The sequence below is a fragment of the Dermochelys coriacea genome, chromosome 20 (assembly GCF_009764565.3).
Source record: "Dermochelys coriacea isolate rDerCor1 chromosome 20, rDerCor1.pri.v4, whole genome shotgun sequence".
NCBI classification, from domain to species: domain Eukaryota; kingdom Metazoa; phylum Chordata; order Testudines; family Dermochelyidae; genus Dermochelys; species Dermochelys coriacea.
The window spans coordinates 14050429-14077279 of record NC_050087.2 but is presented as its reverse complement, the minus strand read 5'-3'; the positions used below and the strand labels follow the sequence as shown (position 1 = coordinate 14077279).

The window sequence follows — 26851 nt, the reverse complement described above, 5'->3', positions numbered from 1 at the left end:
TGTGCTCACCTTTGTGAACAAGTACAGATGTACATACTGGTGCGCCCACACCCACGCTCGGGCACACTGTGTGCCACACTCTAATGCACGGGCACAGAGGTACAGACACTTACGTTCACACATACTGGCAGCCTGTTGTAGCATCAGATGCAGGAACAAGGAGCCCCCAGGACCTCCCTGCTGCTCAAACACCCGCCAGGCCGGAGCAGAGGGAGAATACTTCAAACCCTCCTGCCGGCTAAGAGCTGCCGTGACTCTGCCCAGAGAGGAGTGATTGTGGGGCCCTGCCCCTCTACCCCCCCAGGGACATGGCCAGAATCCCCTATGCAGCCCCCCCATCGCCACCAGCCCCAGTTCAACCCTCTTAGCAGGGAATCACTCCTCCCTCCCCGAGTATCCCACAGCCAGCGCTTCCGTCCCGCTCCCCACAGCGCCCCCTGCTGGGCGAGGCTGGATCTGGAACAGCTGGGAGCTCCCCCCATAGGCCGGAGCGCCCACCCCACTCCCCACAGCACCCCCTGCTGGGTCAGCCCAGGACTGCAATAATAATACTCCAGCACTTTAACCAGGGCTTGCTGCTGCTGCCCCTGGAGTCCCGTGTAGCCGGCAGGAGCCATGGTATCGCGCTACCCCCAGGCTGTCCCCTCAGATGGCCACGGCCGGGCGGTGACTATTACCAGTGAGTGCTGTCCCCTCCCACCGTGCCGGGAAGCCGTGAATCATGGAACAACCTTGGCCAAGAGTTGATGCAGGCACTCAAGTGACCCAAACTCCCCCGCCCCCTGGATTCCCACCTGGCCCCCCTCGACCCCTGAATCCAACCTGTCCTCCCTTGACTCCAGATTCCCACCTGAACCCCCAAACTGGCCTCCCTCCTCTCTGGGTCTCACATGGCCCCCCAGACCTCCGGACTCCCACTACCCCCTGGGTCTAACCTGTCTCCCCTGCTCTCTAGGTCCGAACTGGGTCTGAACCCCCCACCCCAATCCAGTACATCTACCCTGGATCTAGCACCCCCCCCCGACATGATGAGGACTCATCCCATCTCCTGTGCTCCCAGGGTACGATCCAGGGCCCCCCTTCCAGGTCTGCCACCACCACAGACACACCCTGGCTCCCCTGATGTTTAGGGCTCCACTGGGGGGGAGGGGGGCGATGAGCCATGTTACCCACCCCCGGGAATGTCTCAGGCTTGCTCATGTCTCAGCTGGAGGCGGGCGCACAGAATAACTGTCCCTTTGTCCCATCTGGCCCCTCCCATGCCTTGGCCAGCAGCTGCCTCCCAATGGCCAAGAACATTTTCCCAGGGGGCAGAAGGGATGAAAAGGAACATTAAGGGGGGGGCGGGGTGTCAGGAGACCTTAAGAGACAGTGTGCAGATGGCCAGGGCTCCTCGCTCTGCCCCCCCAAACAGCCCGATCCTGCCCCTTGGCAGCCACAGCAAAGACACCCCTGGCTGTTGGGGGGGGGGAAGGGAAGGGGAAATCTGAGCATGGGAAAGTTTGGGAGAGGACTGGGGGGCAGGATTGGGCCCTCACTGAGAAGAGGGTGGCGGGAAGGTGAACGAGAGAGGAGCGGGGTGAGGGGCAGAGACCCAGAGGCCAGGAGACGCGCCGAGATCCAGCTGCGTCACCCCAGGGAGGGATCTGACCCACAGCCTGAGATGCCTGGAGGGGACGGGGTAGAGGGAACAGCACCCAGACTAGACCTTTCACCCCCCACGGGACCCATGGCGCTTGGCACCATCAGCCTGGGGGGGGAGTGCAGGGTGGGGGGCAGAGTCTCCTCTCACTGCCCCCAGGAGTCACCCCATTGTAAACCAGGCCCAGTTACCGCCACCTGTACAGAAGCTTAGTTCTCCTTTCCCATGTGGGGGTGTAAATCTGGAGTAATCCTGCTGGGAAATGGTGTAAATATGGGATAGATCTGGCCCTGTGCCCTCCCCCCAACCTGCACAGACTGTCAGCACTCGGGGACCCCCCCCAACACAGCTCCATCAGAACCATCCCAGCCCCGAGGATGCCCCACCCCCGAGGTCAGTCTGGGGGGTGGAATCAGAGCTGCCCCCACCTCTGGGGCGCTGGAGGAACAGAGGCTGGTGCTGAGAAATGATCCTGGGACAAACGGGTGATTCTCCCTGACGCAATGGAAAGGGCTGCCTGACTCCCACAGCCTCGGCCCCAGACAAAGTGCAGACAGTCCCCATCTCTGCCCTCCTCCATGCCGGACAGACATGCGATCGCCCTGGGGCGCTGGATCAGAGCCACCGCAGAGCCCGGGCTGCTGGCAGGAGGGAGGGATCTGGGCTGGCGTCAGTCTGGGCACAAACTCTGGGGCAGGAGCGCATCCCGAGGGGAGGGGCTGGGCTGACGGGGGTGGGGGGCTGCTCTGGGAATGGACTATGGAAGAGTGACCTCCCCCCCCACACACACACACGTGTGTCAGGCAGATTCACGAACTGGAGTGATGGGCACACAACGCTCTCAGCGCTGGCATGAACGCACCCCAACCTGGCAGAGCCAGCCCGGCTACCGGTGGACGAGCCGAACTCTCATCCGGATCTAGCATCCTCAGACTGACTCGTTAGCCCCAGCTCAGTCGGCTGCACCTGCGCAGACCTGGGAAGGTCAATGGGGCTATTAGGGGCACGGAGAGCACCATGGGGCAGGAGGCAGGAGCAGGGCCATGGAGGGGACACGTAGACCCTTGTCACAATGCACCAGGCTTGCTCAGGGGTGACTGACCTCCCCCCACCCATCTGTTTACTGAGTGCCCGTCACATCGCTCCCAATAGCCACCCCACTGCAGGATAACAGTCCTACTCCTCTGCATGCCGGAGGCACTCCCCCTTAGCCCACCCCACTGGGCTGCTCTGCTCTGTGCAGGAGCTGGACTCTAAGAAACAACCAGAGGTTCTGGCCTCAGGAGAATGGTGCCTACTGGGGCCACAAGGGGTTAAGATGACAGAGCCTTGCGGGGGTGGGATGGGGACTAAGGGCCCCCCCATTTCCTGGCCTGCAGCCCCCCAGAGGCAGCCTACACAGCTGGTTTGATTTAGCCGCTCCGCACAGTCTGGGCTTCATTTCTCAGGCAGGCTCAGCTGTGGTTTCCTCTGGAATCTGCTGCCCCCCAGGGTGTCCCCCTTCCCCTGACGCACATGGGCTCCTAGCCGTGGGTGCCGCTTCCCAGATTGGGACGGAAACACCAGCCAAGTCCCCCCAGCGCTGGGGGCTGGTGGCCGGCGGCCACGGCTGATCAATCTCTCTCTAGGCTTTCTGCGGTTGCACGAAACCCAATCCCTGGTATGCAGGCAGGAGCCGGGACCGGCTGCTGCTGAAATTCCAACCCAGTAGCTGCTTGCTGGGACCAGCTGGGGGCCGTTTGCAAAGGGACCCATGGCGTTCTGACCCGCAGCCGAGCAGCCACGGCCCCAGGGGCCCGCAGGCCCCTAGCAGCATCCCTGCTCTCGTGCAATCAGACGGGCACGGCTGGGCTGGCCCCCTGTGCTGAGGCAGGACCAGTTCATCCTAGCCCATCCTTGTAGGAGTTTGTCCAACCTGTTCTTAAACCCCCCCCTACCCCCAGGGCTGGGGTCTCTTCCACAGTCACCTCTCTTCCACCAACAGAAGTCTGTCCAATAAAAGAAATCACCCCCGCCCCGTCTCTGAAATCCTAGGGCCGACAGGGCTACACCACCACGGCAAACGTACAGGCAGGAAGGCCCTTCCGTGAACGTCTCCGTCCTCTTTGTAACAGCCCTCAACGTATTTGTCAGTCATCGTTTCTCAAGACTAAACATGCCCCGTGTTTTAACCTTTCCGCACAGGTCTGGTTTTCTAAACCTTGGATCATGTTTGTGGCTCTCCTCTGGCCTCTCTCCAACGTGTCCACATCTTCCCAGATGCGCGGTGCCGAGAACCGGACACAGGACTCCAGCTGAGGCCTCCCCAGTGCCAAGCAGGGCGGGACAATCATCTCCCATGTCTTACAGAGCAGTGGCTCTCAACCAGGGGTACACGTGCCCCCAGGGGTACGCATAGGTCTTCCCAGGGTACATGAACGGATCTAGATATTTGCCTAGTTTTACAACAGGCGACAGAAAAAGCACTAGCGAAATCAGTACAAACTAAAATTTCATACAGACTGACTTGTTTATACTGCTCCATATACTATCCACTGAACTGTAAGTACAATATTTATATTCCAATTGATTTATTTCATAATGATATGGTGAAAATGAGAAAGTCAGCCATTTGTCAGGAGTAGCGTGGCTGTGACGCTTTTCTGTCTGATTTTGTAAGCAATCAGTTTTTAAGGGAAGTGAAACTTGGGGTACGCAAGACAAGTCAGACTGCTGGAAGGGGTACAAGGGTCTGGAAAGGTTGAGAGCCTGGGCACAAACTCTGCTATTTGTTTTGCAAAAGGGGAAAGACACAGAGCAGCAGGGTGGTTTGGGGATTAAGGCGCTGGGTTGGGACTCTGGAGATCAGCACTCAGCTCTCTGGTTCTTCCACAGAATCCCTGGATAGGTCACTGCCACCCGCTGTGCCTCAGTTTCCCCATTTGTAAAACAGGGATAAGGCTCTGATTTGTAAAGGTAGTGAGGTGTCTAACTCCCATTGATTTAACAAAAAAATATCTGCCCCATGGGCCTTCCTTTGACTCGCTCTTCGGGGTGTCGCACCTGGCACAGCAGAGCCCTGAGCACTGGCAGGGTCTGTGCAGCACCCGGCGCATGGGCCGCCCCACTTCAGTCAGGGATCTATAGCCAGTACCATAATACACCTAATGCAAGAGAGGAAGTGACCTGACCCAGTCTCAGTAGAAAGGCCAAAGACGGACTGCACCTAGAGACCCAACACCCAGGCCTGAAGCAGAGTGGCGGGGTGCGGGCAGGGGGAGAAAGGAGTGGGGCGGGGGCAGTAGTTTGCTATGCCAATGAAGCAAGGTTGTCACCCCAGCTGGGGGGCTGGCCCCACAGACTCCCACAGAATGAGACAGTGGGATCTGGGGGAAGTGCCAAGGCCGACTCTGTTGTGAAAACATCCAGGTGGTAACTAGGGATTTATCGGTTCCCTTTTCAAGAGGCCACTTATCTCCTGGCTACTTCCCCCCACTTTTCTGAAGGGCATGACTCAAGCAGTGTCGAAAACCTTGAGCTGTTAGGGGCTGCAGTGGGGCAGGTTGCTAACAAGGCTAGCTGAGGTCATCCCAGGTACAAATGCTGAGCACAGAGCCTGTCCCACTCGGGAGCCTGGCACTGTGGCTGCTGTTGTGAGGGACCCTGGCGCTAGTGCCCAGGTGTGCGAGGACACCAAGGGCCAGAAATTGGCACGAGGGATCCTGGTGTGTGAGGACACCCAGGGGCTGGGGATTGGTGTGAGGGGCCCTGATGCTAGTGCCCAGGTGTGCAAGGACACCCAGGGCCGGAAATTGGCACGAGGGACCCGGGTGCTAGTGCTCGGGTGTGCGAGGACACCCAGAGGCCAGGCAAGGGATCAGACTGGTTCAGACGTTGCCCAGGGCTTCAGCGAGTGACTGGATGTGGGTCCAGCGATGACATGGTGCCGCTTTGCCCGTGGTTCAGTCAGATTCCCCCTCGCTCACAGCCCACCCTCCCGGACAGCCAGGGCCTTTCCAGAGCGGGCTGCAGGCCTCTAACCATCACTAATTCCTTTCTTCATCCTGCACTTTGGCCCCGTGTCACATGGAGCTGGGGGAGGAGGAGGCCTGGGCTCTCTGGAGCCATCACCATTGTCTTTGTTAGCAATCACTTTACAAGCCGGGCTAGGTCAGGAAATTCCTATAGAGCTATACACTGGGGGGGAGGGGGCTCTCAGCTCGACAGGGAACTGGGAAGAATGGCACTAATATGGCAGAGTTGGCTGGGGTCCAGGACGGGAAGTCAGGACGCCAGGGTTCCATTCCCCGACTCTTGTCACTGGCCTGCTGGGTGACCTTGGGCAAATCACGGCCCCGCTCTGTGCCTCAGTTTCCCTTTCTGCCCCATGTCCAATTAGACTGCGAGCTCTTTAGCACAAGCATATTTCTAAAGTGACTCAGAGCCCACTGCACGTCTGCCCAGTGCCCGGCAAAATAGGGGACCCTGATTTCAGGTCAGGTCTGTGCAGCACCCAGCCTAATGGAGTTGGGGGGCCCTATACTGGGTGGGGCCTCTATCCCAGGGTTTCTCACCTCAGAGTGCGGCCACCAACTCCTGCTGGTGGCCCTTCCGATAAGCCCATCTTTGTCCCCGCCCCAGGGAAGGTGGGTTGGGAACTCACCAGCCCCCTGCGGAGTCCCGGCTGGGTGGGTGGGAGCTGCTCAGGGGAGAGTCCCGGCGACTGGACGCAGCCGCTGCCCCCACTGTGGAGGGCCGCCTCCGCGCCATGCACGCGGGCCCCACGTGTCTCCAGGGGCGCTGCCCTCGGGAACAGCTGTTCAGCTGGGCACTGCAGGGAGGGGCTGCTGCTTTGCCCCCCCCCCAGTCTCTGCTTTGGAGGTTGCTGTGGCCATAAAAAAATCCACTGGTGGTAGCATCTGGCCATGGCAGCCGCATTTGAGAAATGCTGATGTAGCCGTTACACAGTACAGGTTAGACAGACAGACGGATGGACCAGAGCTGCAAGACAAACAGGGGAGCCAAGCAGGTAGCCTGGTTTCCCAGGGGGCAGAGCAGGGGATTTCCCCAGCACCACGTCCTGGGTGCCCCTGACAGACATTTCCATGTCTCCAGCCATTCTCCAGGGAGCCTTGCCCGGCGCATTTGACATCCTTAGTCCCTTTTCAAGGGCACTCCACTCAAGGAGCAACAAAATCATTATCCCCATTTCACACGTGAGGAAACTGAGGCCCACATGAGCAGGCAGGTCACTCAGCGGGCATGTCAGAGCTGGGGTTACAACCCAGGAGTCCAGACTCCCGGCCCCACCCTCTGCTAACCTGCTAGCCCCCACTCCCCTCCAGAGCTGGTGACAGAACCTAGGAGTCCTGACTCCCAGCCCCCTCTGCTCTAACCACTAGGTGTTAGGGTGTGGACAGGGCTTGAGTTAGAGGGAGCTGTGTCTCCTCTTAACTCACTAGGGAAGACAAGCCCTTAGAGCTGGATTGTCCAATGAGATCCAAAGATGGGGGGGGAGGGGGTGTCTGGGCTGCTGGGGAAATTGGCCCCGAAACCTTTTACAAATCTGCCTCTTGGTACCTTTGCCAGAACTTTGCATCCTGTCCGTTCCTCGGCCCTCTCCCCGCCCTCCGGCCCCAACCTGTTCCTTATTCAGAGGTCTTGTCAAAACCCCTGTCAGTCTCCTCAGTGTGTGTGTGGATCTGTCACTCAGCAACAGCGGAGAGGAAAAAACACATGAACTGGGTGACACATTGCAGTTGTAAATCCACTACATTTGGCTGGGGGGGGCGGAGGAGGGGGAGCTGAAAGGCAGCTTTTGAATTCAACTAGACTGCAGGTGTCCCCTGGAAAGGTGAAGATCTGCATCTGTGCAGCACCAGTCCAGAGCCCAGCCGGGGTCCGTCAGCCGTAGCGCAGCTGGGGTCAATGGGCCAGGTTCCCAGCTGGCATCAATCAGCATCACTCCATTGGAGCAGTGGGGTCACTTTACATCTGCTGGGGGCCTGACCCCATTGTCTCATTTTTAACCCTTGGAACATAGGGAGGAGCCATTCCAATTTAGGGGGCCAGACTCTGATCTCGGCTACACCAGAGGGAATCTAGAGTAACTAGTAACATCAGGGCATAATGGCTGGAGGCAGCATGGCCTAGCAGCTCAGCCACAAGACTAGGAGTCAGGATACCTAGGGTCTAGTCCCACCTCTGCCACTGGCTTGTTGGGTGACCTTGGGCAAGTCACTTTCCCCCTCTGTGCCTCAGTTTCTCCTCCAACACGTTATCAATGTAGATTGCGAGCTCTTCAAGGCAGGGGCTCTCTCTCTTAGGTGTCTGTGCAGTGCCCACCACAATAGGGACCCCTATATCTTGGGCAGGGTCTGTGCAGCACCGATGACAACAGGGGCCTCCAATCTTGGGTGAGGTCTCTGAGTTTCTGTAATCTAAGTAATAAGAGCGTGATATCCAAACCAGACACTGGTTAGTAGAACAGTGTGAAACCACTGGCATAACTGGAGTGACTCTGGATTTATATAGGGGGGCAATAAGAGGAGGATCGGGCTGGATTTTTGAGAGCTGGGCTCCCACTGATAACAATGGAGACCTCCCCCGCCCACGCTTTCCTTCCCACCAAGCAGAGTGCAGGCGCTAAACACGTGGGCAGAGCTAGATGCCGGCTGACCAAATCCACCCCGGTCTCCTATTAATACTCAGGCCCCTGAAATAAAGAAGGCAGCTGGAGGCAGAAAATAGCCCCAGCTGGGGGCAGAGGAGACAGGGGCAGGGAGCGAGGGCTCCATTGTGGAATGGGGCCAAGCGGAGACACTGGGGGCGGATTGGAGTCAGAGCCGCAGCGTTCTGGGAGCGCTGGCCTGTGCGATTCGCTTCCTGACCGGGCCCCATTAGTCACCAGGAGAAACGTTCACAGCAGGGTCAGTGCCCAGCGGTTACTGAGACTGGAGCTTTGTGCCCCAGTGACCTCAGCCCTGGGACGGCCAGGAGGGCAGAGCCCCGGCCTCTGAGAGCAGGGTTAGAGCACACGGGACAGAGCGGGCTCTGGGGTAGATCCTCAGCTGCTGGAATCAGGGTAAGTGCATTGAAGTCGATGGGAGCTACGGGATCCGGCTCCGTTGACTCCCAAGGAGCAACGGCCAGTTTACACCAGCTGGAATCTGGCCTCAATGGAGTAACACCTGTGTAAGGGAGAAACGTCTTTCATCTCCTCACTCAGCCAGATCCTGGCCCTGGTGTAACCTCCTCCCCCAGAGCAGCCATTTACCTCAGACTGATTGGGTCGCACTTTCACCCCCAGCCCCCTCCCCAAGCTGGGGATAGAACCCAGGAGTCAGCTTCCAGCCCCCACTCCTCCAACCACCTGCCCACACATGTGCAGCGCACAGGCTGGCAAAGGGCCCCGCAAGGTGCTGTTTGCCTGGGACACGGGAGCTCTGGAGCAGCCCCACCACTCTCAGGAGGGTCAGGGTGGGAACCCCTGAGCTGGGCAGGTGACGCAGAGTGAAAGCCACGTGTCTTCCTACCCAGGGAACACCCCGTCCCCGTCGTCCCCCGTCGGCAATCCCCTGCCCCTCCCTCCTGGGAATGCTGGCCCCTGGGAGGCAACAACTTCCCCACTGGTCCCACATTCCCAGCCGTACACCGAGCAGTGTCGCCCCCGGCCCGGCGTTCCCAGCCGAGCAGATGCCGAGTGCCCCCTCCATGCACCTGGCCTAGGCGGGGGAGGCAGCAGCGCCCCCTCCCTCCCCGCCCCCGCGGCTGCCCCTGGAAAGTCCCTGCTCCTCTAAAGAGGCAGGAAATGTGCTGCTCTTTCCCCTGTCTCTGCTGCCCTCAGGAGCCCAGTATTGCTGCTGCTTCAAACCATGGCCCTGCACTGGGAGCCCTGTGCTAATCACTACACCACATTGCCCTCCCAGAGCTGAGATTCAGGAGCTAGATCCAGGAGCCCTGGCTCCCAGCATCCCCTGCGCTAACCACTACACCACATTGCCCTCCCAGAGCTGAGGTTAGATCCAGGAGCCCTGGCTCCCAGCATCCCCTGCGCTAACCACTACACCACATTGCCCTCCCAGAGCTGAGGTTAGATCCAGGAGCCCTGGCTCCCAGCATCCCCTGCGCTAACCACTACACCACATTGCCCTCCCAGAGCTGAGGTTAGATCCAGGAGCCCTGGCTCCCAGCATCCCCTGCGCTAACCACTACACCACACTGCCCTCCCAGAGCTGGGGCTAGATCCATGAGTCCTGGCTCCCAGCCCCCCTGCAGTAACCACTACACCCCACTGCCCTCCCAGAGCTGGGGCTAGATCCATGAGTCCTGGCTCCCAGCCCCCCTGCGGTAACCACTACATCCCACTGCCCTCCCAGAGCTGGGGCTAGATCCAGGAGCCCTGGCTCCCAGCCCCCCTGCTGTAACCACTACATCCCACTGCCCTCCCTGAGCTGGGGCTAGAACCCAGGAGTCCCTAGCTGGTGTAAACTGGCCTAGCCCTATTGAGCTCAATGGAAAGAGGCTGATTCACACCAGCCAGGGTTCTGGCCCCCCTGTGCTTTCCTCTGCCCTGGATAGTTTCCAGGAATCGCTATCACCTCAGCATCTCGCTGCTACTGAGTAACTGTGCAGAGATCCGGAGAAGTGCCCCTGATACTGTATCTGCATTTCTGCCCAGCCCCTGCATCTCACAACCGGGGCCTGGTTCCCCCAGGTGGGCCCAATCCATCACTGATCTGCTGCTTGTGTCATCAATTTTAAAGAATCAAGAATTTAAAACACCCCCCCCACGCTGGCTCATGCTCACAGCCGCCCAGGTGCAAGCCCTGGTGCAAGGCGAGGGGTTTTTGGTGGGAGGAGGAGAGGTTACGAGACCTGTCATTTTCCCAGACCTCTCACTATTTCCCCTCAACTCATCACCCGCCTTTCCGTTCTGCTCTTGATTTCGAAATTAGCCGTGCAACGCCTCACCCAGCAAAACAGTGCCCGCCTCCCCCCCGCCAGGTTAACTCATCCACCAACTCCCCCCACCCCCAAGATATGAGGCAACCCACAGCCTCCTCCCCAACCCCTGGAGATACAACCAATCCCACCCTGACCCCAGCCAGCCATTTCCCCCAAAGCTCCTGGTCCCGAAACAGGAGAGAAAGGGCATCATGGCGCTGCCGACACTTGCAATTTTACCACCGGCCTTGTGACAGTTGTTGCTTTCCTGAAAGCTCCAACTCCTGGACTCCTGGGATTGTGAGGATCTGGGCTCTCATTAAAAGCAAGTTTCGAACTCTTCTGATGACAGAGTGGAGCTCAGAAATGTGACACCCCCCAGAGGGCTACGAGACCGCAAGGAACCCAAAGTTGCGATCTCACTATCTTTTTCAAAAAGAAAAGGAGTACTTGTGGCACCTTAGAGACTAACAAATTTATTAGAGCATAAGCTTTCGTGAGTTACAGCATCCGATGAAGTGAGCTGTAGCTCACGAAAGCTTATGCTCTAATAAATTTGTTAGTCTCTAAGGTGCCACAAGTCCTCCTTTTCTTTTTGCGAATACAGACTAACACAGCTGCTACTCTGAAACCTATCTTTTTCAAGTCACTCATGATTTTCAAGGGCTTGTCTCGATTTTTGAGGGCACCCACGTGCCAGCAAGGCTGGAGTTAGTATTAAGTGTATTATGGTAGCACTTAGCCTGGACTGGGTCCCCATTGTACCAGAAAGATGGCCCCTGCCAAAGAGGAGACAGGCCAGCCCTAAAGCGCTACACGGGCATTCACAGCCCGCATGGATCCACCTGCTGAGACAGGCGCTGCCGCCAGCCCCATTTTACAGGTGGGGAAACTGAGGCACTGAGCGACAGCTCAGCCACTGTCTCAGAGCAAATGGCAGCTGGGAATATGTCACGGCGTGTGGGGGAGTCCGGGGCCCTGCACCCCTCTTCCTGGGATTCACCGTGACTCTCAGCCAGCCAGTAAAATGGAAGGTTTATTGGACAATAGGAACACGGTCTAAAACAGAGCTTGGGGGTACCACCAGAACCCCTCAGTTAAGTCCTTCTGGGGAGCAGGGAGCTTAGACCCCAGCCCTGGGGTTCTCTGCATTCCACCACCCAGCACCAACTGAAACCACACACCCCCTCCCCCCCCCCCCCCCCCCGCTGGCTCTCTCCTGCAGCCTTTGTCCAGTTTCCTGGGCAGAGGTGTTACCTCCCCGCTCCCCTCCTGGCTCAGGGGACAGGCTCTCAGATCTCCCATCCCCAGTGAAACTGCCCTGCCACATTCTCAGGTCAACACTCCCCACTCCCTGCTGCGTCACAGACTAGAACCCAGGAGTCCTGGCTCCCAGCTCCCTTCTCTAACCACTAGACCCCACTCCCCTTCCAGATCCAGGAAAAGAACCCAGGAGTCCTGGCTCGCAGCCCCCCTGGCTCTTTGCTCCACATTATCTCCCCCACCCCAGACTTTATGAAACCAGGAAATCAAATGCAAAAACAAAGTCACTGATCAAACAACTGGCTGGCACCAATCCTACCATCACAGACACAAGCCACAGCTTGTATTTATTAGCCATACTGCTGTGGCACCAAGGCCCCATTGTACCAACCTCAGCATCGATTCGAGAGCCAATATGACCCAAAAAGACAAGGCAAATGAAGAACCATTCACCCCATTTTACTGCTGTGGAAACTGAGTCACAGAGCGATTCAGTGCCAGAGCTGAGAATTGAACCTGGATTTTCCCCATGCCAGTGTAGCCCCTGAACCACTCAGGCACCTGTGCCACATAGCAGCTGCTAGCAAGGCTGTGCCACACAGATCTAAGGAGGGAGGCATCAAAGATAACAGCGGATACAGGAGCTCAAACTACTCCTGGATCCAACCCTGAGCCCATCACACCAGCAGGACAGTGCCTGCCACCAACCGGAGCTTAGTTGGAACATGCAGTGCAGGATCCAGCCCCCAGCTGGGGACCCACGTGCCAAACTTGGGCACCTAAAATCTGGCACCTAAATCCACATCAAGGCTCCTAAAATAGCTGGCCTAGCTGGCTGGTTATGCCCAGATTCTGCAAGATCCGGGAATGCTTGTTATTAAGTGAATTACGGCAACGACTACCAGCCCTGAAAAAAATGGAGGCCCTATCGTGCCAAGGGCTGCACAGACCCACAGCGAGAGACAGCCCCTGCCCCAAAGGGGCTCCCAGTCTCAACTGACAAAAGGCAAGTGGGGAAACTGACAGAGCAGGGAAGCGACTTGCCAAATCGGTGGAAAGAACCCAGGTGTTCTGACTCCCACACCGACACTCTTTCGACTCGACGGCGCTGCCTGCCTACAAATCGCAGCCCCTTTGTCAGTCAGGCTTCTCATTTCAGGAGCCTAAATCTGGATTGAAAACCGGATCCCCCCAAAGCTCTGGAAAGGTGGGTGGGCACAAACCCAGGGGCAGCACTGATGTCTTCCTCTCCCTTCCTCCTTCCCCAGAGGGCAGCTGGACTGGCAGGGCCAAGTAGGGCAAGGAATGCTTCATTTTATTAATCACTTGGCACAACATGGACAGAAATATTTCTGAAAACGATGCTTCTCTGCTGGCGTCACAAGCGGGGCACTCCCCCCGCCCCGGGACATAAGACGCACGGAGGGGCGGGGCACTGAACACCCAACAGGATCCAGCCCTTTGTACAGCCAGCCACTTAGACAAGAACTCTTGACCAACACCCCTCCCCACAGTCCGGGCCCCCAGCCTCCTCTGCTCTAGCCATTAGACCCCGCTCCCCTCCCACTGTGGGGATAGAACCCAGGAATCCTAGGCTTGCTTTTTGCCCTGATGGCGTCTAAAGCCAGGCAAATGCTCCTATAAGTGAAAGGCTTAAGAACAGCCCGACTGGGTTAGAGCAAGGTCCATCTAGCCCAGTGTCCTGTCTGCCGACAGTGGCCAGTGCCAAGTGCCCCAGAGGGAATGAACAGAACAGGGTATCATCACGTGCTCCATCCCCTGTCGCTCATTCCCAGCTTCTGGCAAACAACCTCAAGGGACACCATCCCTGCCCATCCTGGCTAATAGCCATTGATGGTCCTGTCCTCCATGAATTTATCCAGTTCTTTTTTTAACCCTGTTATGGTCTTGGCCTTCACAACATCCTCTGGCATGGAGTTCCACAGGTGATTGTGTGTTGTGTGAAGAAATACTTCCTTTTGTTTGTTTTCAACCTGCTGCCTATTAATTTCATTGCGTGACCCCTAGTTCTTGTGTTATAAGAAGCAGTAAACAACACTGCCTTATCTACTTTCTCCACCCCAGTCATGATTTTATAGACCTCAGTCATGTCCCCCTTAGTCACCTCTTTTCCAAGCTGAAAAGTCCCAGCCTTATTAATCTCTCCTCATACGGAAGCCGAAGACTTCGAAGACCCCAAAGCAAAGTACCTCAACCTGTATTCCAAGCCACCCCCTCCCCATCCAGCCTCCTCTGAACCCCAGGACACCAGGCACCCAGCTCCTGATGCTGCAACTCCCAGCTCCGAGGTGGATCCCACACTCCAGCACCACCCACAGCCCAAAGGGGATGCGACTGCGGATGCATCAGTAGCCAGTGCGTGTGGGGAAGGTGACCCTGGAACTTCCCCTGCCCCCAACGATCAGATCAAGTCTGGATGAAGCTTGGAGAGGGAGCTGACTGGACCCAGGACGAACCACCCGTGACCAGAACAGCTGGGAAGGGAGGGGAGGCATTTGGGGCACCTTCACCTGGGATGCGCTGACACTACAGGCAAGGGGTAGACCTGGCTTTGTCTCCAATGGGGGCAGGATCAGGCTCAGAGAGGGGCAGAGCCAGGACACATGCAGGCAACTGCATCCAGCCTTCAGCACTGTCATTAACCACTTGGGACTCATCTGAGGGTTCGGGGGGCAGCCCACAGACAACACCAGCACCCCTACCCCCGCTCTGATACCTCATACCCAACGATTCCAGCCCTGGGGGAAGTGCAAAGCCTGATCACCCCAAAAGGGACCCGAAAGGGGTCCTCAAAGGGCTTTCAAACCTGGTCCCTGTGCCTCTCCACTCCTGGTGTAAAGCCAGCTGACACACCCCGGAAAATCAGTTTACAAACCCTGCTTCTGTAGTCTGAGGGAACAGGGTCTAGTAGTTAGAGCTGGGGGGAGAAGGGGCCTGGTTGTCAGGACACCTGGGTTCTATTCCCAGCAGTGAGAGGGGAGTGGGGGCTGGTGGGTTAGAGCAGGGCGGTTAGAAGCCAGGACTCCTGGGTTCACTTCCCAGCACCATTTTGCCAGGAGCCTGGATAAACCAGCTGGCCTCTCTGTCAAAGGAGGATCATCTCTCTCTAGAATACGAGCCAGAATGGGAGACCCTGTGACACCGTCCCCCCAGTAACACGCTGCTCCCTAGGGTGTCAGAGACGAGCCGGACATACAGCACAATCCTCTATTGCCCTGGGCAGCCCAGCAGATCCCTGCCCCGCCTCCCGCCAGAGACAAGTCTCCTGCTCCCATTTACACCAGCACGGGATCCAGGAGTCACTCCACAGGAGTCACACAAGGGCAAAACTTGTGGGAGCAGAATCGGGCCCAGTTGCTTCAGCTTTCCAGCAGCGGGAGGGGAGAATCAGCCCCAGCCGGCACGGGCTGGGCCAGATCCTGCCCTCACTCGCTCACACTCACCACCAAATGCATCCGATGAAGTGGGCTGTAGCTCACGAAAGCTTATGCTCTAATAAATTTGTTAGTCTCTAAGGTGCCACAAGTCCTCCTTTTCTTTTTACTCACAACACTGTAAAGGCAGCGGGTGTAAATTAGCCTCACTCCCCGGGAGACCATGCAGCAAAATACACCAACTGGGGATCCGCCCCCGTGGATTTACACCACAGTCAGTGGCGTCAGAATCGGGCCCATGCCCCACGGGCACCAGCTCCGCTCTGGCCCCTGGACTCGGAGCCCAGCCCGCGCAGATCCCAGCTCTACCGGGGGCCGGAGCCCGCTGGCAGCCACGGCGGAGCGACACCGGAGTCACTCCCCCGGGATTTACACGCGGGGAGCTCGGAAACGCGCCCGGGAAGCAGCAGACCGGCCCGAGCACCTGGTGGAGCCGGGGCCGGGATCGGGGGCTCACCGAGGGTCAGCAGGCGGCGAGCCGGGGCCATGCCGTGGGGCGAGGGAGTCCAGCGAGCGGCGCGCACCGAGCTGCAGCCAGAGGGCAGCGCCCCCAAGCGCAGGGCCGGCTATATGGGGGCGGGGGGCCCCGCCCAGGAAGCCTGCGGCGGCGGGGGAGTTATTCTCTGCTGGGGTTGGAGATCCGGCGGGGTGGGGGGGAGCCTTGGCGGGAGGAGAGCGGGATCGGGGGAGGGCTGTGTGTGGGGAGGCGGGGGTGGGGGAGTGTGTCAGAAAAGGGGGCCAGCTGACAGGCAGGTGTGGGCAATATTTTAACCAGGGGCTCCCACTACATGACAGACCCGGGTCTGGGCTGAGCCCCCATCCCAGGGGGGCTCGAGGGGGCGGGGCATGGATTCGGTTCCCGTTTACACAGCTGCCCCCGACCAGACAGCCACATTGGCCAATTGGGGTGCTCCGGGGGCTGCTACAGCGGGGGTCTGCCCAAGTCCCGAGGTGCAGACTGGGGGGCAGAGGAGCCCCCCTTCCTGGGGTTAGCAACGGGGGAGACCTGGAGACGGGATGGCGCAGGGGCTGGATGGATGTGCGTGGGCTGGGGCTGGATAGACTGACGGAGGGGGCAGGGGTGTGGCTGGAGGGAGGTGGGGAAGGCGGGGTGGGGTGGGTGAGTGGATGGAGGGGAGTGTAGGACATTGAGGGAGGTTGGCTGGGAGGGAGGGGTCTGGTGTATATGGAGATATCTGCGTTGCAGACCAACGACTGTTGGTCCGATCCAATCTGATACACCACAGACACTGCTCTCAACTCCCCAGGCCCAGGGGACCCTTCTTTCGACCAGAGACACCCCTGCCCTGGACGCATCCCCTGAGATGGCCCCAGGAATGACCCAGTGTGACGAAGTGGGACTGTTATTAATGTTTCCTCTGAATAGTGTGGGGATTCCTCAGTTTCCCCTAGGCAGTTCTTAAGTATCTAGGAGGTGGGATAAGGGTGTATGATCATTGCAGAGCCCTAGAGGGCAGGTGTGTATGGGGGTCTGGACACAGAGAATGGCCGACACCCTGTTTCCTGGCAGCTGATGGCCTGGGCCTTCCCCCCTGCAAGGTGAGAGCTAAAGGGATGGAGAACAAAGGAATCCGGAGACCTCCTGGCCCGGAGGAGGAGGGTCTGGAGAGAGTTTCAGTTTGGGTCTGGCTGGGGACGAGGAGTGAAGTGCAGATGGGGTTGTCTGGCTCACTGCCCCCCAAAATGGACCCAGCTGAGGGGTCCTGTTCTCTGCACCTACAAGCTCTGTGTTAGACCATGTTCCTGTCGTCCAATAAACCTTCTGTTTTACTGGCTGGCTGAGAGTCACGTCTGACTGCAGAGTTGGGGGGCAGGACCCTCTGGCTTCCCCCGGAGCCCGCCTGAGTGGACTCGCTGTGGGAAGCACACAGAGGGGCAGAGGATGCTGAATGCCCCGAGCTCAGACCCAGGAAGGTGGAAGTTGTGTGAGCTGTGTGTCCTGAAGACAGGCTGCTCCCAGAAAGGAGACTTCCCCAGAGTCCTGCCTGGCTTCATGGGGAGCAATTCCAGAGCATCGCCCGGGGACTCCGTGACACCCAGCAGGGCCCATACCAGCCCGGCCCCCAACCCCAAGCTTATCTCCACCCCGTGCCGCCACTGCCCCTGTCTGTGCTGCCCCCCCCACACCACTGTTGTCACCCCTCATGCCTCCTGGAATGCAGCCCCAGCATGGTGCGGAGCCCAGATTAGCAGGGTCGGGGCAGCCGGGGGTGCAACAGCTGAAGAGCTGCCAACATTCCAGCCCAGCTGGAGCCAGATCCAAAGCCCATCCAAGTCCCAGGAACAGCCCCACAGTGCAGAAAGGCCCTGCGGCAGATCTGTGCTTGGCTGGGAGCTCACGACCTGCACTCACCCCCACCGTTACCTGTAAATCCCTTCAGCCTTGTGTTGTTAACCTGGGGAACTCCCTGCCACAGGAGAGTGGGGGAAGACAAGAGCTTCACAGGGTTTGGAAAGGGCTGCGATATTGATACGGGGCAATGCGGCCGTCCAATGTCATGCTCTTCATGAGGAGAGAGAGATGGTAAAGAAGGGAATAGAACCCATGAGTCCTGATGCCAAGACGCCCCTGCTCTAACCACTAGAGTCCACTTCCCTCCTCAAGGTGAGACTAGAACTCAGGAGTCCTGACCCCCAGCCTGCTCTCACCCCACAGGCTGCCTCCTGCTTGGCAGGGTCATGCCCTTTGGCATGTGGGGGGTGGTTCAGGTCAGGCTGCTGAGGCTCCATGGCTGGAGCCCTGGGGATTGTGTCACTGCGGGGATATTCTGGCCATCCCTTGGGCAGGCACCAGAGACCTCATGGAAACATTGCCCCAGCAGAAACAGGAACCGGTGGGTGAGATCAGCTGGGGGGATAGGGGTGGGGAGAACGTCTAGCTGTGGGGCTCCAGGCTGGGATGACAGGGGCCTGTGAGTCAGGACTGAGGGGCATCAGCAAAGTTGGGGGACAGGGCTGGAATAGCGGGGGTCTGCAGGTCACAGACCCCCCCAATATATTCTGTAGTGCTGGGCAGCTCTGGCACAACCCAACCCCCATCAATACACCGCAACCCCTTGTACCCCCACAAGTGTAGTCTGACCCCCCCCACCAACAGCTCAAATACACCCCATCTCCTGTGCTCCCCCAACCCCCCAACCCTCTCCCCATGGTATTGGGGGTCATGCCCCAGCAGCAGAGCTTTCCCCAGGGTGAGGTTAGAGGCTGGGAGCCCTGGTCCCCGTGTCCAGTCGGGGGCAGGCTTCCTGACTGCGATTGTCATTCTGTGGGGTTCCTCAAACCCTCTCCTGCCCCAGTTGGCCCCGGGGTTTTTCCATGGACAGTTTCATGCCAAGGGGATCAGTTTCCATGGCTGGCCTGGATTCCGGGGAGTGTGGGGGGTGGGAATTGGCGCTGACCCTGCTGCTCTGGAACCAGGCAATCAAACCACAAACCAGCCCTGGCCCCAGGGGTTCATGCTTCGCTGGAGCGAGAGAGGCCGAGTAATGAGAGACGAGCTCCAAATGCTGCAGCTAGGCCCATGGGCCTGATCCTGAGATGGGCCCCCAGTGACTACAGAGGAGAGGGGATGTGATCAGGGCAGTGGGGGCAGCACCCCCAGCAGCACAGCGCCCCCTGGTGCCAGCCTGGGGTGTGTAGGGGGACAGGGCACAGACAGGGCATTGGGGGTAACACCCCCAGCAGCACAGCGCCCCCTGGTGCCAGGCTGGGGTATATAGGGGGACGGGCACAGACAGGGCATTGGGGTAGCACTCCCAGCAGCACAGCACCCCTTGGTGCCAGGCTGGGGTGTGTATGGGGATAGGGCACAGACAGGGCATTGGGGGCAGCACCCCCAACAGCACAGTGCCCCCTGGCGCCAGGCTGGGGATGCAGATGCACATGTGCCCTGGCTCTCATGGGATATCAGCTGCTTTGCCATAAGGAAGCGTATGCACCGACTCCCAAGCTGAACAACGGGCAGGAAAAGTCAGGAGCAGGAGAAGTGAAACCGCCGACAAACCAGGGCCCCTCCTCACTCTCGGGCTCTTGCTGTTGTTCAGGGGGAAGTGGTTTGCCTGAGCCGGCCGCAGTGCAGGCACTCGGACGCCCTGGCACTGACTCTGGGCGACGGCACTATTGTGCTGGAACATGGGCCGGCTCCTTCCTCTGGCACCCGTGCTCCACCCGTGTCTGTGCGGCATGGCCAGCTCCTGCCCCGGAACTGGGGGGCAGGGGAAACAGGACATCCCACAAAGGGGGCGGGGGGATGCAGTCTTAGGAAATCAGAGCCACAAATTGGATCTATTTACCCGCCTGGACTGGGTCTAATTTTTTCCAGCATCTTCTACTTTTCTGGTGCAAATGAAATAAGGGGTCGGCTGGGTTAGAAGGGTGGTGGGATGGTGTGCTGGGGGTCAGGACTCCTGGGTTCTATTTCCAGCTCTGGAAGGAGAATGGGGTCATAATAGAACCCAGGAGTCCTGACTCCTAGCCCCTCTGCTCTAACCTCTAGACCCCAATCCAAATCATCCCTTTGATCAGCCCATTGTCCTGTCCCCTTATTCCCCAGCAAGATGCAGGGATGGCTCCAGCCCTGTCTGCTCCTTTGTGCGGCTGGAAGAGAAGAGTTTGTTTTATTAAATAAACCGGTCGCCTAGCCCCCACCCTGCACTTCCATCGTGTTTGAATAACCAACACAGCACGGGACAGCCCAGGCCGAGAGGCCAAAAATAGCCAGTGCTGTATATTTAATATTTGCTTTATCCGGGGGAAGATCTGTACTACATGGGGAAGGGTTTATTTATGATTTCTCTGTTTTTTGAGTCCTTATCACTACAGGCAGCTGTGACAGTTTCAACATACAGGGGACCAGAGTGCATCCCTGACATACTCAAATGGGGCCATTTCAGATCGAGGTAACTGCATGGATTATTTATCTTGAATACTGTACATGTAGAAACGCCAGTCATGGACCAGTTCTGGGAGAGGAGTGGGGTCTAATAGTTCTGCCTCACAGCCCTCTCATGCCCTAACCACTAGACCCCCTCCCCTCCCAGCACTGGGAATGGAACCCAGGTGTCCTGATTCCCAGAGCCCTCCTGCTCTAACCACTAGACCTCCTTTCCCAGGGCTGGGCAAAAAACCCAGAGCCCCAAAAAGAGAAGGTTAAAGCACAACTTGATCACAGTCTATAAGTACCGTCATGGGGAACAAAATATTGACCATGTGCTCATCAATCGGGCAAAGCTGGAAGTTGAAACTAGACACATTCAGACTGGAAATAAGACACAGATTTCTAACAGTGTGGGGAACAAAGCATTGGAACAATTTACCAAGGGCCATGGTGGATTCTCCATCGCTGGCTATTTTTAAATCAAGGCTGGATGTTTTTCTAGTAGATCTGCTCCTGTTCCCACAGGAATTAAGCGGGGGAAGTCCTAGGGCCTGTGTTATGCAGGCGGTCAGATGGATGGTCACACTTGTCTCATCTGGCTTTACAGCATACGCACTGTGGTAGGTGTTGTACAAACCCTGTGATGAAGTGGGAATGTTCTTAATGTTTTCTCTGAATACTGTGTGGGTGCCTCAGTTTCCCCTAGGCAGTTCTTAAGTATCTAGGTGGTGGGATAAGAGTGTGTGATTGTTGCAGAGCCCTAGAGGGCCAGTGTGATGCTGTCTGCACAGAGAATGGCCGACACCCTGTCTCCAGGCAACTGATGGCCTGGGCCCCTCCTCTGCAAAGGTGCCAACTGAAGGTGTTGGAGAACAAAGAGATCATGGGGCCACCTGACCCAGGAAAGAGACAAAGGCCAGAGGAGGGGCTGGAGAGTTTCAGTTTGGAGCTGGTTGGGGAAACAGAGGGAGGCCCAGATGGGCCTCTGGGCTCCCTGCCCCCCAAGACGGACCTGACTGAGGGGTCCTGTTCTCTGCACCTACAAGCTCTGTGTTAGACCATGTTCCTGTCGTCTTAATAAACCTTCTGTTTTACTGGCTGGCTGAGAGTCACGTCTGACTGCGGAGTTGGGGTGCAGGGTCCCCTGGCTTCCCCAGGAGCCTCGCCGGTGCGGACTTGCTGGGGGAAGAGCACGGAGGGGCAGGGGATGCTGAATGCTCCGAGGTCAGACCCAGGAAGGTGGAAGCTGTGTAAGCTTCTTGCCCTGGAGCCAGTCTGCTCAGAGAGAGGAGGCTCCCCCAGAGTCCTGACGGGCTTCGTAGGGAGTAGTTCCAGAACATCACCCGGGGACTCCACGGCAAACCCACACCCAGAAATCCAGCCGCCCATGGGCTGTAGATGAAAGGAAGGTGGAGGTTTGTGTCTCCTCAATGCTCCGTGTGGTCGTCACACCTCAGACCCTTAGAGAATCACCAGTGTAGCTTGCAAACTGGGCGATCTTCTAAAATAAGAACCACTGGGCTCTGTTCATTTGCCATCTGCCTCCCAGTCAGTTTCCAGCCCAAATTGAGTCCTGCACAAAGTATCATGGGGGGTGCCCTGCTTATCCCAGTGGCAGAGCCTCTTCCAGGATGTGGGAGGCCCAGGTTCTAAGCTCCGCTCTGCCTGATGCAGCACAGGGTTCCCAAACAAGCACCTTACGGGATATTCAGAGCTGGGGTGTTCTTACTCTCTCCTCTTGAAGCCGTTCTGCTTTGCAGAAATACTTAAATCTGCATTGGAGCAGGGGGACTGGGCCTGAGCTAGCAAATAATTCTCAATCACAGCCCAGAGTTTCCCAGAATGCACTGGGACAAACTCAGGCAGCAAGGACAAGGCAGGTGGAAAAGGCTGCTGTGTGGACACAAGCCTGCTTGTTGTTAATAGGTCAGCCGAGAGAGTCACAGCCAGGGCACAAGGACTGGACACGAGGAAGTCTACTGCACAGCAGTGGTCTTACGCAGTTGTATCGTGTATTGTGCTTGCACATCTATAGTTGCATAGTGGCCTTGGAGCCTAGTGTGGTTGCACTGGTAGCATATTGTGTTTGCACAGTTGCACTTTCATTGTGGTGTGCTTGCATGGCTGTCGTTATACTTGTGAGCTTGCCCGGTTGTAGTACAATTGCACTTTCAGCATAAAGGTGCTTGCATGCTTTTCAGTGCATGGTGCTAGTGTGGTCGCACTTGTAGTATAATGCGCTTGCACAGTTGTGCAATTTTACTTCCGGTGTCGTTCTGCACAGTTGTAGTTGCACCGTTATACTGGGAGCATTGCGTGCTCGTACAGTTTTAGCTGCACCATTTTGTACCGTTGCACTTGCAGCATTGTGCATTTGTATAGTTGTAGTGGACCTGTTGCACCTGTTGTGTAGCATTTGTGCAGCTACACCATTGTACTTGCTGCCTTGTGTGCTTGCATGGCCATCGTTACCCAGTTGTAATTGTGGTCTAGTGTACTTCCCTGGTTCTAGCTGCACTTGCAGCCGATTGTGCCTGCAAGGTTGTTGTTACGTGGTGGTTGCACGAGACCTTGAAATTGCCCAGTTGTACTTGCAGCAGATTGTGTTTGCACAGCTGTAGGTACAGCATGCTTGCACAGTTGTAGTCACACAATTGCATTTGTGGCCTGTGTGTTTATACCGTTGTACTTAACCTAGAAGTACAACCTGTTCCCTCAAACCCACATACCCCCGCAGTGGCCCGGGCCAGTTCCGTTTTCTCACTGCGCCAATGAGTGCCGCAGTGCGGGAAGGCGGGGCACAAGCAGGGCAGGCTGGAAATAGCAGCATTTATAAGGCCGGCACCGGCTGAGGAAGTTGTACCCAGAGTGAGAGAACGAGACAGAGGGAGCAAGTGAGAGAGCATGAGAACATCAGCCTGAGCCTGATGTCAGTGCCTCCATGGGGCCTGCAACAGCAGGGTGAATGGGAAATAATCACCAAGGCTTCATAATAATCAGATATTAAATGTCACTGAGCGAACAGCTCCCCCTAGAGGCCAGGTGGGTCAGGCTCTCTCTGCTCTTGGTGGGAGCGGATCATTAACAGCGCCCGGAGATCAAGTGAGACAACCCCCCAAATCAGGAGATTTTAGTAAAAAAAAAAAGATGAGATTGTGGTCGGGGGCGGGGTGTGTCTTTTGTTATTTTGAACTCCCCCTGTCCCCCCTCAAGTGTGTGTGTGTAGGGCCAGTTACAGTGTGTGAACCCCCCGTTTCCCCCAAGTGTGTGTGTGGGGCAGTTACAGGGTGGGAACTCCCCCTGCCCCCCCAAATGTGTGTGGGGAGGCAGTTACAGGGTGTGAACCCCCCCTGTTCCCCCAAGTGTGTGTGTGTGTGCGCGTGCCTGGAACTCTGCTCTCAGCTCTGTGCCCGGGACTGGCTGCTGGCCCCATGCCTGGGGATCTGCTCCAGGCCCCGCACCCGGGATCCGCTCCTGGCCCCGCGCCCAGGGATCGGCTGCCGGCCCCACGCCCGAGGTCCTGGCTGCTGGCCCTGCGCCCGGGGATCTGCCCGGGATCCGCTCCTGTCCCTGCCCCAGCTGTGGCCGCAGCCTCGGCCCCCCTACCTCTCTCCGTGTCTCCCCTCCTGGAGCTGCGGCCCTGCTCCTGGCTCGGGGGGGGGGAGCAGACAAGGATAAGGGGGGGCACAAGGTAAAAAGTTTGGGGACCACTGGGATGGTTTATAAATCGCACTGGGATTGCATCAACCGGCGCCGAAGTGCAGCTACCTCTGGGGTAGGGCGTAGCGGCTGTTTATGCAGGGTGCCCTTGCCTGGCACAGAGATGCTGCTGCTTCCGGAGTGGGGGCACTGCAGCTCTTTATACCAGTTTACCATAGAAAGGAGACGGATAAGGAGGGGTGCGATAAAAGTCTTTGAACTCCTGACTGGTCTAGAGAAGGGGGATCAGGACCTTCTGTTGTCTCTGTCTCATAAAACGAGAACAAGAAGATGGCAGTTCCCTGGGGAGATGGAGTATCCCACAGTGCAGTGCCAAGTCCAGTGCCCTCTGTGGAGTCACCCACGCCCCTAGCGCTGAACTGGGGCATTGGGCCAGCACTGACTGTGAGGGGAGCGCGCTGCCTGGTGACCCCTGCCCTGATCCCTGCTGTACTCCGAGGTCTCCCATCCAAGCGCTGACCTGGGCTTTCCTGGCTTCCTCGGGCAGATTGCCCGGGAGGCTGGTGCCAGGTGTCCTTCCCATGACACTTCCCCTCGTCTCTGCCTACCCAGCTGATCCCCCTGCTGCACAGAAGCCCGGAGGTCCTGGTGCTCTTATCTCTTTCCTCCCGGTGCTGCCGCCGTGCACACGGGCATCTGGTGTGGTCACACCGTGGGGAAGTTGAACCCAGGCGGTTCAGATGCGGAGGGCCCTGCTCGCTCGCTGTCCACGTACCTGCCCCCCCCCCCGCGCCCCGCTGCAGGACTCTCCTGCACCCCCAGCCACGGGGGAAACCTTCACGCATCCAGCTCTGCTTCCCCTGCTTGGCAGCGGCACAGACTGGAGCAGCAGGGGGCAGGCAGCCCTCGGTGCTGGGAGCGACCTGTGTGGCAGGACCTGGGCACATGGGAGGAGGTGGCAGCTTGGACCCAGAACCCTAAAGTCAGCTCTGGGGGGAGGGAGGGAGGGATCTGGGGCCCAGAGCCTGAATTCCGCTCTGGGGGGAGGGATCTGGGGCCCGGAGCCCTAAATTCAGCCCTGGTGGTGTGTGTTGGGGGGATCTGGGGCCAGAGTCCTGAATTCAGCTCTGGTGGTGTGTGTGGGGGGATCTGGGGCCAGAGTCCTGAATTCAGCTCCGGGGGCAGGGATGGAACCCAGAGACCTGAATTCGGCTCCAGTGTTGGGGGGATCTGGGGCCCGGAGCCCTACACTGAGCTCCGGGGCTCCAGTGGCTGTGTGCTGAACTGATAGTTTTTACACGCTCTCCAAGGCAGCACACAGTCCTGAGAACCCATATCCTGCTGCTTTCCCCTATCTGATATCCCCATATCCCAGCTCTCGTACCTAGCAACCATCGGCTCGCCTTGCACCCTCCAGCTCCTGCGCCCAGAGCAGAGCGAACCAGGGAGCTCTGACACCGCTCAGGTCGCAGGCTGAGCTGGCATCGGGAGCCAAGCTGCGGCTGCCGGCTGGGGCATCGGTGGGAGGCTGGGGGTGAGGGGGGCGTTGCGGGGACAGATGCACCGGGGGCTGGGTGGTGAACTTGCTGACCTGCAGCCTGTGCAAGTCACTGCCAGAAGGGGGGTGGTGAGGAAGAATCACAAAGTACATTAAACCCTATAATCACTGGGATCGTCCAGCCGGTGCTGAGATGCAGCTGTCTCTGGGGTGGGTGCAGGGGCTGTTTATTCAGGAATCCCTCACCTGGAGCTCAGATGCAGCCAGCTCTGGGTTGGGGTGTGGGGCTCCCTCACCCAGAGCTGAGAAGCAGCTGTCTCTGGGGTGGGGTGTGAGGGCTGTTTTTACAGGACTCCTTTGCTCAGTGCGGAGATGCAGCTGCCTCTGGGGTGGGGCGCAGGAGCTGTTTAACAGCTACATGGTACAACATACTAGGACAGGGAGTGAAGCAGAATCTCTTGTTGATTTGCAGTCCAGGTTTAATGGAACTGGCTGGCAGTGCAAAGCCAGGCAGGTGCCCCTGAAAATATCCCTCAAGAGAAACAACAGGATTGACATAGCACATGTGGATTTATCCAGAAGGTGAAGGGTTAATGAGGAGACCTTCACCCTGCCCTGCTCCCCGCAGCACAGCGTCCCCTAGTGCCATGCTGGGACACCCCCTTCTGAGTCCCTGCCCTGCTCCCCACAGCACAGCGCCCCGAGCACCACTGGGGCATCTGGTTTAACTTGGACTCAGCAAGACGAGTCCCCCCGCAATCTCCTCCCCAACAGCCTTTCCAGCAACACCTGCGGCGTCCCTTAAAGTGCCCCCCAGCCCACCCTGCAGCGCAGCAACGCCCATTGCCACCAGCCGGGGATCTGGCCCATTGCCACCAGCTGGGGCTCTGGCCTGGCCCATTGATTCCAATGCAGGGACGCCCATTGACACCAGGCAGGGATCTGGCCCATTGCCACCAGCCGGGGATCTGGCCTGGCCCATTGATTCCAATGCAGGGACACCCATTGACACCAGGCAGGGATCTGGCCCATTGCCACCAGCCGGGGATCTGGCCTGGCCCATTGATTCCAATGCAGCGACGCCCATTGCCACCAGGCAGGGATCTGGCCCATTGCCACCAGCCGGGGATCTGGCCCATTGCCACCAGCCGGGGATCTGGCCTGGTCCATTGATTCCAATGCAGGAATGCCCATTGCCACCAGCCGGGGCTCTGGCCCCAGAACCCTTTTTGCAGTGAAGGGGGAAGGTGCAGGTGCGTGTGGAAGGAGAGACAAACATCTCCAGCAGGCAGCTTGGCACTTACCTTTCCTCGGCCCCCTCCCCAACCCTTCCCAGCTCCCACCCCGTCTGTGTCACGCCAGCTTCACCCAAAAGAGCTTTTTCCTCTCCAAGTTTATTTTTTTCTTTTGCTGAGTTGGCGATTTCGCCTGCCTGGGTGGCAACGTGAGAAAGACGCTGGTGGGGGGTGGGGAGATCAGAAAGCAGCAGAAAGGACCCAGGAGTCCTGACT

General features: G+C 58.0%; 1 protein-coding gene across 1 annotated transcript in view; it reads right to left on the bottom strand.

Moving 5' to 3' along the window:
* ADGRE5 (adhesion G protein-coupled receptor E5) overlaps positions 1 to 25493 on the bottom strand; it is a 59860-nt gene extending 34367 nt beyond the window's left edge. Inside the window, 5 exon segments of the mRNA XM_043506759.1 lie at positions 15743 to 15911; positions 17672 to 17714; positions 19326 to 19510; positions 23644 to 23828; positions 25246 to 25493. Of these exon segments, the coding sequence (XP_043362694.1) occupies positions 15743 to 15911; positions 17672 to 17714; positions 19326 to 19510; positions 23644 to 23828; positions 25246 to 25493 (830 nt within the window).
* Between the last annotated feature and the right edge of the window lie 1358 nt (positions 25494 to 26851).